General features: G+C 45.1%; 1 protein-coding gene across 1 annotated transcript; it reads left to right on the top strand.

Moving 5' to 3' along the window:
- The first annotated feature begins 1,266 nt into the window (after positions 1–1,266).
- Positions 1,267–5,999, top strand: foxj1b (forkhead box J1b). Its single transcript, XM_069156014.1, has 3 exons — positions 1,267–1,487; positions 1,664–2,313; positions 3,022–5,999. The coding sequence occupies exons 2-3, from the start codon at positions 1,726–1,728 to the stop codon at positions 3,919–3,921; spliced, it is 1,488 nt and encodes a 495-aa protein (XP_069012115.1). The 5' UTR covers positions 1,267–1,487; positions 1,664–1,725; the 3' UTR covers positions 3,922–5,999.
- The last annotated feature ends 9,591 nt before the right edge of the window (positions 6,000–15,590 follow it).

Raw genomic sequence — 15,590 nt, 5'->3', positions numbered from 1 at the left:
AGATTTTAGGGTGATCAGTCTGTAAAAATGTTGAGGACATTATTCATTTGACTGATGCATATTTTGGGCTTCTTATTATTACAGGTTCAGATCACTTTAATCTAAGACAGACAGTTGTGCAGTCTTGTGTTCCTGTGTTATGTATACTGCACATGACACGTCAGATGTTTGACAATTTGACTTCACCATAGTTAGGTACATTGACCAAATTCTATTTCACATACATTACGATCAATTATGCTTCCTTCTCTTTTGTTAATATCTGAATTATCTAATTACTTTTTGCCGTTTTTTGTTACTTTGCCACTTCATTAAAAATAAATAAAGATACAAAGTAGGCCTAATGCATCTCAATGACAGCAACGTGAGCCACTTGATTTATAAAAACGGCTGCATTGTTATAGCTTAATGTCTGGCTTAAATGCATGCGCTGGTCCTCAAGTATATATTAATACGTATTTGGAGTTTATTTTGTAGAAGGTTTTAGAACAAGTATGTGGTTGCAAACTATTGAATTTGGCAAATATAAAATTAATAATGCAACATTAATTGTTTAATTGTGCAGAATCCTCCGACAGAGTAACAACAACCAATATAAATCACCCAGTTAGGGTTGTGTCTGATACAGGATCAGTTAATGAGTGTTCGGAGATGTGTTATGATGTGCTCCATTATATAAAACAACGGGAGCCTAAAACTGCACGTGAGTCCTTACCGGCTGTGTACACAGTGGGATAAATCGACATTCAAATCGCCTGTTTGCGTTTGCAAAAACAAAAAAAAAGAGCAGTATCACAAAAGGAATGTTAAATACAGGCTTATGAGTTAAAGTGGGCTGCTTTCTTTGCAGGTGGAAACCACGAGCGGGACCTGTGGCGCGTCTTTTTCAACGCCAGCGGGGGTGCTGTGACGCGCGTGCCACAGAGGTCACATTTCAGCCCGTTTCCGGGACCGAGACAGAGATTGTGAAGACAAGGACGTGGGAGGCTGGCGGTTCTTATTGCAGCGTGTATGTGCGCCCAGTCTTGTCCTGGCGTTTAACATTCATATAAGTGCCCTGGTAGAGAGAGAGAGAGAGAGAGAGAGAGAGAGAGAGCTCCAACCTGGACAAGCAGGGATATGGAGCCAGCCAATCAGAGATCGCCTGCAGGCGTTTTAAAGGGATGGTGGGCAGTCTCTCGGGCTTTATGAGCGACTTATTTCACAACCTCCACACATTCTCACGTCTTGACATCTTTCGGACACTCCGGCAGAGGCGTGCGTTCGGATTAATAACAGCCCGGTTCGCCCAGGTCGTCATGGATCTATCCTAAGTGCCGCCTCTCCTTCCTCCATATGAGCCGCTGCTGGATGCTCCTCGCCCCCCTCCCTCCCCCGCCGCACTTGTTGCGCAGACACTGGATGCGCCGCTGAGTCCGAGAGGAGAGGCAGGGACGGACTGCAACAGGTGCACACAGAGCATCTCCTCCAGCAAGGCGACATCAGAGGTAGGGCAATTACGCATCATTTAGTAATATAGGGGATGTATATATTAATTGTATTGGATATTTTCATAAAAGATCTCCGATCCTTGGTGATATATTTGACATATGGATGTGAGGGGTCATTTAGAATCATTTACTCAACTGTGCTTTTGTTTTTAATTTTTTTTTTCTTCCACCAGCACTGAACTTTAAATGTCAGTTTAAAGACCCTTTGACCTTCTTCAGTCTTCACAAAGCCAGGATGCCGGTCTTAACGAGCCCCGACATTGCCAACAAGTTTAAAGAGAAGTGGCTGGCGGTTTACCCCGAAGACCAGGTCACTGGGTCCGACTCGGCCCCCCTTGACGACAGCCTAACCAGCCTCCACTGGCTCCAGAATTTCTCCATCCTTAGCGCGGACCCAGAGCGACCCAACGGCGCCGGACCCGGGTGTCCGTCCTCGCAGCAGCACCTCTTCCTAAAACGCCTCGGCTTCCCCCGAGCCGGCACCGAGTCTCCGTCCAGCCCTCCGGCCGGGGACACCGCTGCCACCGGGATGCCTCTGTACCTCGGGAGCCCCGTCACCTCCGGGAGCGACTCCACCGCGGCCCCGCGGTTTACCAACTGCGCTTATCCTACATCCGGCTTCCCGCAGATCCCGATGCAGGCGAGCCCGCCGGTGGAGGTCGACTACAAAACCAACCCTAAAGTCAAACCGCCTTATTCCTACGCCTCTCTCATCTGCATGGCCATGCAGGCCAGCAAACAGCCCAAAGTGACTCTGTCCACCATCTACAACTGGATAACGGAGAATTTCTGCTACTACAGACACGCGGAGCCCAGCTGGCAGGTAACCGAGACCGGATAACTCTCCTTCTATTATTTATGAGTGTGATAAATGGTGAGGTGAGGGAGGAGAGGTGAGCAATTGACTCCAGTGTCACCATCACGCAGCACATCTTTAGGCCACAGGACATGAGACGGCCTTTCCTTTATCAGGGTGGGAAAACAGAACTGACAGGTGTAGTATTGGACCATCTGAAAATCACCAACACCCCCCCCCCTCCTCCAGGATTAGTGTCTCATTTCTGCCTTTGATGATTTCCCTGACAAGTGTTTTTAATCCAAGTGTATCTGAAATTTCCATCCTCCTGGAGAGTGCTCATACAGGGTTTTTTGTCTGAGGGGAATGGTGATGGGGTGGAGAAAGCACTCAAATGTGTGTGTGTGTGTGTGTGTGTGTGTGTGTGTGTGTGCGTGCATGCGTGTGTGCATGCGTGTGTGTGTGTGTGTGTGTGTGTGTTAATGAGGGCTCCTGAGAGAGATGGCAGCTAAGCACAGCTGATCATGTTTGAAAGGCACAGAGCTGCCTGTTACAAGAAAGCCTCATTAGGTACATTTGCTTTCCCATACAAACAACAACAATACCCCCAACACACAGCCTCCTGTCACCCTTATAAAAGTGCCACTTTAATTTTTTACACGACTAAACTTAAATTTGCTCAAGGCCAATGGGTTCGTGTTTAAATCTTCTTCGTTGTTTTTGGCTTTGTCACAGAACTCGATTCGTCACAACCTGTCCCTCAACAAGTGTTTCAAGAAGGTCCCCAGACAGAAAGACGAGCCAGGGAAGGGAGGCTTCTGGCAAATTGATCCTCAGTACGCTGACATGTTTGTCAATGGCATCTTCAAACGCAGGAGGATGTCTGCCAACCACTACAGCAGCAACAGCAGCGGCGGCGGCAGCGGCGGCGCACACAGACAGAGCAAACTAGTTCAGGGTTATCACAGCACCCAAAATGGCTGCCCTTACCAGGCGGTGGGCGGCAAAAGGAAGCACCTGCCCCTGAAAAACAACAAGGCGATGAGGGCCACGGAGTCGCCTCTGTTGGCCACAGAGGCCAACAAAACAGACATCCTGAGGGGGGACTTTGACCTGGCGTCCGTGTTTGATGACGTACTCGGCGGGAACTGTAGCACCTTTGAGGACTTGGACATCAACATGGCGCTCAGCTCCCTGGGCTGCGAGATGGAGGTTTCCATGCAGGGGAGGCAGCACCTGGCGGGGCTGGGGAGGTGGTGCGGAGGCGGGGACGTTCTGGGTCAGAGCCAGCACATGAACCACCATCAGTCCTACGGCTACATGGACCTGAGCACGGCGTCCATGGAGTGCAGCATGGGAGAGCTCCACGTGCCGCAGCAGCACCCGCAGCAGCAGCAGCAGCAGCAGCAGCAGCTGGACCCCGATCAGCTGCTCCAGGGACACCACCAGCTGCAGCATTTCGACGAGGCCTCCGCGCTGTTCCCGGAGCAGCCGGATGAGGCGGTGCTGCAGCCGTGGGAAGAGATTAAAGAGGAGGCGCAGGCCATTCCTCTGACTCTGGATCAGGGCTTCGGCCTGTGTGAGGGCTTCTTCACGGAGATGCACTCGTGGGAGCGAGTGGAGAGCTATCTGTGACCTTTGACCCCAAACCACACCGACATCTCAAGACTGCTGCTCCAACTCTGTATTCCCTGAAAGGATAACAGTGCTGACAGTTACTTCTGCATTCTCCTCCAATCATTCCGCAATGCACATTGCATTTGTCATTACATTTTTTTGTAACTTTTTTTTTGTTGTTGTTGCTAAAATGCAAACGCAATCATGCCTCACTCCCTCGCAAACCCAGCTAACGAAGATGTCCTTAAAAACTGACTATAAGATCTGTTAGGGAACATGATTAGGGATTATTTTCTGGCGTAGACTTCCATTGTTTCCTGTGGGCGTCAGGTGGTTTACAGGAAGCAGTGTGTAACATGAAGCTGCGCTGATATTAAAACATTTAAATCAGTGAAATGACAATAGAACAGAGACTTTTATTATACCAAATTAGTTTCATATGAACTCTTTGCAAACTCAAATAACTTCTTCAGGTGGAAGAAAAAAATGCTGACCCTTCAAGTTGGATTTTCAGGTGTTCCGATATGAGGACGTTGGTTGTAGAGGATGAGCGCTGGACTGCAGCTACTCGTCGTGCCGGGGTTGGTGATTAACTGATCACCGTGACGGAAGGAAAGTGAAGAAAAGCCAGCCACCCTCCAATCAAAGCACTCTCCACAAACAAGCCGTCACCACAGGACTGAGAGGACTTTCTATTGTGCTACATTAGCATGAACTTCTTTTCTTTTTTTTTTTTTTTTTACTAACATGCAGCGAAATCAGCCATTCATCTCGATTGTCTGTGTTGTATGATGATGAAAAGTTATCAGAGCAAAATGGAGACGAAACAACTTATACAATCATAGTAAGAGATTAGAAATCATTCACTTGACGTCGTTATATAGTCAATTTAATATATATTCACTAAAGTATATAGCACCAAGCTAGGCAAGACCATTTGCCATTTGTCTACGGTTATGTATTGCAAAGCAAAAAGGGGAGCAGACGGAGGAAGACAGAAAGTCATGAAATGGAACATTATGCACTTTGATAGGCAGCAAGTTTAGGAAAACAAAACAGCTTTTGTTCAGGATGTTTAGTTTAATTTTTTATGACATTAAAATAATGTTTTCAAAAAGTTTACTGACCATAATGAAAATGATGCATATATACGCTGCGATGGTCCACGCAGGCCTCTATTAGAACAACAAACTCAACACCGCAATAAATCTGACTGGAAAGAGCTTGCTTCAACTTACAGGTTTTGTTTTTCACAGATATACACAATATCGCGCCAAATTGTTTGAGAAGTAATATGCAGTTCATTGGTGTTTAATGTGTTTATTAACCCTTTCGACCGTGGAAGTCCCTGCAGCAGGACCAGGACGGATCTGTTACTAAAATACAACCATTTGTAGACGGTTGGCACATTCAGTGAAAAGGTCGACTACTACTTCTATGACTAAAACGGATGTAACATTAGTTGTGCTTCATTTCTGTTGCATCAAATTTGGTAGTTTCAGTTGAGAATTTTTAGAGGTTCAATAACATCAGTGTCACTGACTCATTGTTATCAGGCTGTTATTTACCGTCTAATTTACAGTTTTAATCAGGCAGATGTAAACAGTTCTCTGGTCTGGTGATGGAGACACAGATTCATTGCATTTTAAAGTTTTCCCAAGTGTCTCTTATCCATTGAGCCCAAGGTTGTTCATCCTGGCCTCACAGTTATGGAGCTCTGACTCACTGAATTTGGTAATAGTATTTCAGGTGAAGATTTCAGAAAATATCCTAGGGTTTATGGTTTAATAAGAAAAGGGGTGAGTCCTGTTTTCTATCGCAGGGTGATGGATTTTCTTTTGTCCTTATTGATTACTTCAGCGTATGTCTTTATTTTTTTAATTTGTTCTGTTTGCTTTCACAAATATGATTGGAAATTGTGAGGGGAGGTTACATGAATTCAATTCTTATAAGGCCAGACTCTCTTATTGTATCATATTGATTAATGTTGGTTGACACGAACTGTTTAATCTCCACGTTTTCATTTGTACGTTTTTTAAAAAGCTGTTTGAAAATGCAATCATGCCTTGATGCAATAAATGGTGTCAATTAAAGAAAACGCTGTCACAAACAGATGCATCCTTCATTTAAAATATCCCAAATTAAAAAAAAAACTAACACGGGTGAAGTGCAGCATAGAGCTGTGGTCAGATTATTGTTTGAGTTAGACTTCAGTCTGTCCAATAAAGAGATAAAAGGTCTATCAGGGTTTATCATTAATCAGCCCAGGCAGGCCTGGACTTGCCTGGTATTTGAGACACACAGGGGGGTATTGCATAAACATGTAGAGTATAACTCAGTACATGATAATTACAAATTCCACCCTTTCAACAATTGAAATTATGTCAGACATGCAGCCAATGTGTTCAGCGATCACTTTTGAGACAATACTAAAGACACTTCACTCATTTTGATGAGCATCTGATGTCACAGTGGTTTTTGGTCTGAGTGAGGAGGAAAAGGATGAAAATGATATAAGACTGAAAAATTTGACATAAAAAAAAATGATAGCAGCTTGGTGAGGCAGCAGTACTTTGAGTGTTACATCAAACTAATGCGACAGGTCTGGAACATAACGTTTACCACATTCATCACCCATTAACATGTTGGCATACTGACAATTATGAATTAGCAAAAACATTTCCACACAACAAAAATTAAAAGCAAACAAACAATATTTGCGATATGCAACAATCGGTTTGTGATAATACGGATATAATAAGACTGAGAATCTGCATTCATGGCAAAGACTAGCAGCTTTGAAAGGTTGTAATTTTTGTTCGAGTTAAACATCAGCATGCTAACATACTCACATGTCAGCAGGTATGTTTACAACGTTAGTGTGCATGGTTATTAGCACGAAGACACAAAGTACAAGTGAAGCTGATGTAATTTGTTTCGCAAGTTTTTGACCAAAAAACAAAGACACCTAATGGACCAACGGATGGTGGTGCTAAAAAGTCAGAGTATTCGTTTTCTGTCCGTCCGTCCGAAAATAATCCCGTCGATAATTAGAAAATAGGCCTCAAAAACACATGTTTTTGCAGGCGTGTATTTGTGATTGACAGATCTGTGGTGCAGTCAGGTTTCCACTATCTGTGGGCCGAATCTAGTATCATCGGGTTTCCAATTAGATCAGTCAGATCCACCGCTCGCTCCCGCCAAACATTGTCTAAATGTGGTCACTTCTAGCTCCTAATCACTCCAAACTAGCAAGATGGCGACGGCCAACATCCGAACTCTGGGCTTCCTAACAGCTGCTCACAAAGTAATGGGTCACGTCACCGTTGGTTGCCGCTCGGTCTGCACAGAGCTGCTCTTCGACTGGCTAAATGACAACATTGAGCTGTTTTGACGCGAGATGAAATTAAAAGTTTTGATTGTTCACTTCAGGGTTTAATTGTTTAAGTTAGTTTAATGAGAGGACAAACAACTCGCGAATTAACACTTTTGTCAACTCCAAATTATTGTCGTGGAAATGAAATACAGTACATTCAATAAACATACTGAAGAAAGACTTATCTCAAATACATTCACCTTTCAAAAAAAAAAATTCAGTGCAATTGCAATTAGAGTGTAGCAGAAATATATAAGAACCTGAGACAGTGGTAGCATCACATTTAGTTAGTTCAAGGCCATACATCCACCAGGGAACCACATGCAGCATATCAGTCCTGCATCTACCCAAGCATTCTCCACAAAAAAAACATGGACATGTTTGCTAGCTGTAAGAAAATGTCCAAAGAACCTGCCACCACGTCATCACAACCTTTTCCAGGATTTTACTTGCATGCCTCGTATGAAAATGTGCTTTTCCACCCCAAATCTCTTTTTAATTGAAATTGCTGGAGGAAAAGTGGAGAAATGCGGCTTATCCCCGTCTCTCTGGCTCACGGCTCCCAGCGGCGACAGGTCATGTGTGGAGATTTCCAGGAATGGGTGGAATAACTCAGATTCCTTAAAACAGCAGGGACTACAGGCAGATTTGAGGCTGAGGCGTGTGACCACTGACCACCCTGCATCGAGAAAATCACTTCATCTGACCGAGAGGCTGCTCCGATGATAGCTAAGGGTCATTTCATATCGATTTAATTCAAAATGTAGGCCAGGAGATCAGTGAGTTGGAAGAGGAACATCAGTGTCACTCTCACTGTCAAGAGTCCCTCAAACCGCTGTGTGTGTGTGTGTGTGTGTGCGTGTGTGTGTGTGTGTGTGTGTGTGTGAGAACTTTCACATTTGTCTCTGTTTGTCTGCGACTCCAACGCACATGTACTTGTGCACGGTTACATTATATGCCCATAAATGTTTGTGCTGGTCCACAGGTTTCTTTGTCTGCGCTCATGCTGATGTGCGTGCTGCCCGCTGAGAGTGTGTGTACACGGTTGCGATTGGAGCCCCGTGGCGGCCCAGATAACACTATCTCTGTGGAGCCAGAGCCCCGCGGTTCTATTCACCGCGGTTGGACGAGAGGCTGGGACTGCCCAGCATGCGGACCTGCTGAAAAAAGGAGGAACAGGCCGGGCTGTCACTACAGGCTAACCTGGCCTATAATGCTTTATAACCTCTTCTCTGGTGCCCCTCCGGGAGGCCCTGCGCCACGTCCGAGTGCGTCTGTGTGCGTGTCTGCGGTTTACACAGAGGAGGGCGAGGGCAGGAACAGAGACAAGACAAGGGTGAAGTCGGTGTTTTATTGCCATCGTGGCACCCTCTGGACTGCTTGTGATTAGAGTCGGGCATAAACAGGGTCAACCAGCTTTGCTAAAGAAGCGCCCCTCCCAGCTTGACATTGACAGTGGGTTCATCTCCCGATTTATTGGGTAAAGCCTCAGAGCTAATCTTCATGCGGACCAGCAGATAGAAGACACATGATGGGGGTCCCCTCACTAATTAGATCCATCATTGTGGCACAAAGCAAAGGATGGCAGCGGGAAAACGCCCCAAGCCTGTTTTTATAGCCCCTGAGGAACTCCTGAGCGTGAGTGATTACACGAACAGATAAGAGTAAGATCACACCGATGAATTAAATTTCCTCATTGATGCATGGAAGCAAGGACTCTCGCCCATATATCAGGAAAGGACCTTCACTTGAAGTCTCCTTCACCTTTCTGAACTGCTGGGAAAATTGTCGTCCATCTCTGGTTTCCGAGCCCTCATCACATATTGATAAGGGAAAAAAGACAGTGGTCTGACCATCCATTAATGCTCCTCTCCAGACTGGTGACACGAGAGGAGGGGCTTAGGCAGGAAATACATCTAACCAGTCTTTTCCGAGAGGCTGTTGTTTATGCATGAAATGCTAATGAAGCTTCCATTTAGATTGCCTGTTCCATTTTGAAAGGAACTGCGGCTGGTGAGTTAGAATAAAAGGTCTGAGGTGTAGTAAGACGAGGGGGTTTTCTTCCATTGACAGAGATTATGGAGGTTTCATCCACTTGCATAATTGATCAGTGTCCGCATGGTCATGCTTACATACAATAGAACAGGATCATTACTTAAAGAACTGAATGTTTTTTAAGCATTTTCCTTCAACAATATTGATTCATTGGTGGAGGTTTTTGTCCAGAGGCGCCCTTTATGTAAAGACTGTGTCTGCAATTTCCATGAACCCTCGCAGAAACCCTCTAGATTTTGTTTCAGTTTTGATGTGCTAATTTCATTCATCGGGGGCATGCAGCGCAGACAATACAGGTGTGCAAATGAGTGCAAGCGGGACCGCAACACACAGATGGCAATTATAAAAACATATAAAGATTTTCGAAGGCAACATAGGCTCTATTCAACCTCGTTGGGCTGCGGCAGGGCTTATAGGTCACATTAATCGTGTCTTCCTGCCTTGTTTGTCTCCTTTGTGTCCCCTCCAGAGATATTAATGGAACTTGGGGCTAGACATTCGGTGCAGGGTGCAGCAACATCATGAACCATTTCCATTACATCTGCTGTGCTCCTATAAGTGCTCAGAGTGCCTTTCCCTTGACGGCACTGACCTTTCCATTTTTCTTCTAATCCACAGAGAAGACTTTCCTTGCCAGCCTCTCGGTGACAATGTTTCTGTTACCCAGGATGAGCGGGGATGAGCGGGGTTAAGCTTGTGGAATACACAGACAGTACAGTGTTCTCACAGCAAAGTACGCAACATCTTCAGTGGGTTTACTCAGTCAGTCAGTCACAGAAAGACAGCCACTCCTGCTGCTCCTGTTGGTGTTTCTAACTGAATTTCCATTGGAACGATTAACCTGTGCTATTTGTTTGTATACTCCTTTATTATATGCTATCATGTTGTGTATATTGCAACATTATATAGTCATTTATTATGATTGAATTGTTTCAATTTAAATTGTATTTCATGTCAACATAATATATATAATGGCATGTTAGTATATGTAGATATACTGAATCACACACACTTCATACTGCTGTGCATGTGTCTCAGGAAATACTATTATACTCTGTTATAGTTTTATGCCGTGCTGTATTGTTTCAGGTTAAGTAAATTCTAATAAATAATTATATATTCTTACTGTTTCAAAGTCTAGTGTACTAGATCTAGGTGGACGAGGGTGGATCAATTAGTTCAGAAAATGTGCCTGTTGCGCGCGACCCATGCACAGCGCAGTGACGTGCATGGAGCAGGAGGAAGGTATAACCCTAATGAGTAAGTGTTGATCAAAATCAGCACTTGACTTATTCATGTTTTTTGTCACATCCATATTGTATCTGGATTGATTTTTTTTTTAAAGTCTGGACATAAAAAAAAACCCTCCAAAACAATGAAATGGGATTTTTTTTTTTTTTTTTTTTTTTTTTTTTTTTTTTGTACATCAGGTCCAAAACACATTTGGAGGTGGCTCCAAATCCTGACAAATTTCTACAGATGCGTCGTAGTTGTTACACTCAAGGCGGTTTCTTGCGTCACTCGACACACAATGACAACGTAGTTTTCAGAGAGACAGAGTTAGCAGAATCTATGCTACCCTTGTCAGCGAGATTTTGGTGTGAGGGATGACGACGAGAACAATAGTCCGTGGACTGCCAAAATAAATGATCTTTTCACACTTTGCCTCGGCGTCTCACCAGCGTAGCTACATGTACGTTGTTACCACAGCAAACCATGCAGATAGGTTGGTGATCTGACCAAATCTGATCCACTTACTTTCAAATAACAGTGAAAACAGTCTGTCCGAAAAGATCTGATTTGAGAAACAAGTCCGATTTCCCTGCAGTCTGAACAAAGCTCAGTAGTCTGCATGCTAAGTAACATTTGCCCGGAGAAGGTTTCAAACCAAAGAATGCGCTCTCTTTTACCATTCTAGATATAAAATGGTAAGATACTCTCAATGAATAATGAAGCAAACTTTGTGTATCAGTTTATACGTCTTTTGGCTTGCGTGTGTGCGTCTTGGCACCCGGCACTTGGTCAGTGAAAGACATTCTTGTCCCGTGCCTTCGGTCTCTGTGGTCGCAGGGAGCGGCCGATTGTCCCACAAGGAGACAAGAGGAGGGCACACAGCTGCCACACACACACACACACACACACACACACACACACACAGCGAACACAGACTTAAGCCGGTCACAGATTACTCAGGCACACAAGACGCAACTGCATGAACTCTCATACGGTCAAACACTCATGCCCACTCGCAGAGGGCTAGCCAGAGGGCAGCGTGTCAGGAGGGTGAGCGTGGACGAGGAGCGGAGAAACCGAGCCAGGACGGCGCTGGAGCAGTGCCACTCGCACAGCGTCAGTGCGGGTGCCAAGGAGCAGAGCAGAAAACAAGTCTGGACCAACCTCCGCAATCTGGCCTGCTGCTCTGCTCGATTCTCAGCCATAAAAACTCCTGGTCAGATCAATGAGCTCCAGATTTCGTGGTCACAGAGAATACGGTGCGCACTGTTGTGTCAAGATGGACTAATTCTTTCTCCAGAGACATGTTCGTCATCGTCTAACATTACCCTGCATCCCCATCAGGTGAAGTCTAGGGGTATAGATTCGTTTTTGGTGTTTTAACTATAGACTGTGTATCAAAGTGGATGTAGCTTCCAGGTCTGAAAAATCAGCCCCAATGGGAAAATGCCTTAAACTGCAATACCACCGAGGGCTGCTAGGTTTTGCTCCAAGATGCCTACTGCTCTATAGATGCTGTTTGACTGACAGGCTTGTGGTGCGGTCAGGTTTCCGCTACAGGTGCGTGGGGCATAGTGTCCTTGGGTTTCCAATCAGATCGAGTCACATCCACGGCTCGCTCCTCCCCAGCTCGTCCAAATAAGGTCACTTCCAAACCGCTCCGAATTAGCAAAATGGCGACGGCCAAAATCCGAACTTCTCCCACGAGGCCACTTATGGAGTAACGGAGGTCAAAGAGATGCACAGAAAAGCAAAGATATACAGATGAGACAGACAAAAGAGGCTGCATATGTATTTGCACTTAACTGCTTTATTTCTCTAGCTGGTGTAAGTCTACCCGTGTGTGTGTGTGTGTGTCATAACTGAGTATGTGCATCCATCCAAGCTTGTGTGTGTGTGTGTGTGTGTGTGTGTGTGTGTGTGTGTGTGTGTGTGTGTGTTCTTCCTCCCCCACCTACTATCCAGGATCTCTCAAAGCCACTAGACTGCCTTCACCACCCTCTCCTCCACGCACACACACCGTTCTCCCTTTCTTCACCCGATGTCTGTGTGCTGCTGAGGGCTCTTATTTGATTAGCTGCGATTTGCTTTGTGAAGCAGTGGAGCATTTGGCTCACCGGGGGAGCTGTACACAGCACACAGAAAAAACACACACACACACACACACACACACACACACACACACACACACACACACACAGGATACATGCATCTAAGAGCACCTCGAGTCCACATTACCCCGACCCCGTCTCCTTCCTCTGTCTGTGCACTGAAGCGATGAACACATTTTATAACAGAAATATGCAATTATGTATAGATAGATAGATAGTTATTTTATTAATCCCCAAGGGGAAATTTTTTAAATATATGTATATGTAATTGTATCATGTAACTAGGGCTTCCATATTTTTGTGGCACCGACTGAATTGCTTTGATACCATGGACTGTATATAAAAGAGGACGTACTTTCCAGATCTGAAAAATTAGGCCACTTTGAAAGTGCTTAAAACTGCAATACCACTGATGGCCACGAGGGGCTGGGTCCAAAAAGCCTCCGCCTCCATAGACTCGCATTCTTGAAGAAAAAATGTCTTAGTTTTGACTTCTGACGTTAGGAGGCCTTACCGAGTTTTGGCCACACACTTGATTGACGGCGCGTGCTCTGCGGTAACTGGAGGCTTCTCTCTGTGCAGCTGCCATCTACCGGAATTTTGGGAACATTGGTAAGTTGTAGCGTCGCAACAGCTTTCATGCAAGACGTTTAGGGAACGTGGAAAAAATGTTAGTGTCTCGTGAATATTTGAATGGGAGGAGTTTATAGGACATCTGTTAATTGTAGATGCAGAAAATAACCTGGCTTATGCCGGGCTCAGACTACACAAGTTCAACCAGATTTTGATATGATTTAGTCAAAATCGGTCAGTTTCCAGTGTCGGACAATCGGAGCGACAAATGGTCGTATGGAACGCTGCACGACACCCCGACGTAATTGTTTTGTTCCTACCTACCTAGTTTGATATGTTTCTTTACATCAACCAATAGTATGACAGAAGGCTCTCTGGCTTGCCTTTCTAAATATGGCGAAAGGAGCTTTAGCGTCACACTTGGAGCCTCTGTCACCACGACTGACAACTTCTCGACCCTCCTCCCCAAGGACACAGGATTGGTCTGGGTCATACTTATAGAGTTGCCAGTCTCCCGACAAAGACACGGCAGGAATTTATGGCACTTTAATTGCCTAATCTGACAGTTACCACCGTGACAGACAAACATATTGCGCAGTCTGAATCCAGTATTACACTCTCCCCCTCTAAACCGCATGAAAAAGAACGATTTATATTGTAATGTATAACGTAACGTTCTTTTTCTCAAAATAGTTTTTTTTGTAAAATTGATATTGAAAAAAATCATTCAGAAAGAACAGAAGGTAATGGTAATGGTATTGCAAAATCAGAATATTAACAATAAAAGCTACATGTTCAACATCAAACATGTGAACAGACATGTTAAAGTCACAGCCATCCCTGTAAACGTTTTCCTTATCGGCGAGTCACCAGCGTCTGTTTACCGACTACGACTTCATCCCGGTCTGCTCAAGAAATGACCTCCGATTACATAACGACGACAGCAGAGCGACACCCAATCTACCGGGCCTTAGTCGTCCCAGTCGTGCGAACCATCAAGCCTTCAATAATGGATGTGGGGTCAATGTGTTGGTGAGGGTGCGTGTCTTTGAAAGGTGTGTGAAAAAGACACAACACAAACACGGGCTGTCATTGCGTCGATGTCAGGTGGCAGTGAAAAAGTTTTGACCTGTACTATTTTGTTGCAGGTATCAATGTTTCTTGAACGATTCTGCAGTTTTGCACCCAGTGAGTGTTTAATCAGGCCGGTCTCGTGTCGAACTCTGTTCCTCCACCCATCTGAAAACAAGGAAGTGGATGTTTGTTCTGAGCAAAGTTTGCCCCGGAGGAGTTGTGCTCGCACAACTGAAGTCATGAGCAGAGACACGAAGCCAACTTTCAACTTTATTAGCAATTTATGTCTCAATTTTGTTGAGGTGATTTTGAAAATGATGTCACAGCGGTTTCATGCGGCGTCGCTATAGTAATGCTGCAGCCTCGAGGGGGTTACTATCTGCCGTGGAAAACAAAATCCAGAAAGGGACCCGATACCAAAAGCGAGTCGAGTGGAGTAGAGTAGAGCCGGTACCATCGGTAGAGATGTGTCCCGAACGCCTTTTCCTGATCCCCTTCCTCTGTTGCTGATAAACCCTCTTCTTTCTTTGAGCTGGGTTTTCTATTGTCTGTTCTGCAATGACTGACGTAAGACCATAACGCAAAACAATAAAAACATTTGAGAAAAAAAACTTCAATTGTAGTTTTCAGGGAAATGTGGAATTTCTTCCAGTAATTTTCATCTCTCACCCACGTATGCTGCAATGAAAAGCACATATTTCTCCTCACTCCGTTTTTCTCTCCCTCTGCTCTTGCTCTCCCGTCTCCCTCCCTATCTCCCAAACCCCTCCCCCACCCACCTAAACCACAAGGGGTTAATTAAAACTGATTGGGTCCTTGGAGACCACACCTGCCCCTGACAGGTGAGGTATCAAGGCTCATGTGAGCTGTGTGTATTTGTGCATGTGTGTGACTCTGAGCGGATATGTGCTTAGCACATCAGTCTGTTAGCACACCATGTGCTCTGATACTTGTCCCACTAGAGCCCCGTGATGGCTCTCAGAGTGCGTGTCGGTTTAAACATATGCATTTATGTGTGGCCTTCGGTATTTAAATCTGCATTAGCATTTTCTTTTGATAGATACATGTGCATTTCATGTGTGTGTGTGTGTGTGTGTGGGGGGGGGGTGTTTGGGGGGTGGGGGGGGGGGGGGCGTCTTTTCAGAGCCACTTAAGGATCTCATGCTTGATGGCTGATTAGACTGCTCACTGGAACCAATCGCTGCTTTGCTTTAACTTCACACCGGTCCATCACATAGACAGTGGAGGAGGAGACGCACACGGGG

This window comes from Embiotoca jacksoni, unplaced genomic scaffold (assembly GCF_022577435.1).
Source record: "Embiotoca jacksoni isolate LCO1_2020_lvr unplaced genomic scaffold, fEmbJac1.0.p SCAF_20, whole genome shotgun sequence".
NCBI lineage: Eukaryota > Metazoa > Chordata > Actinopteri > Embiotocidae > Embiotoca > Embiotoca jacksoni.
This window is presented reverse-complemented; position numbering and strand designations above follow the sequence as displayed.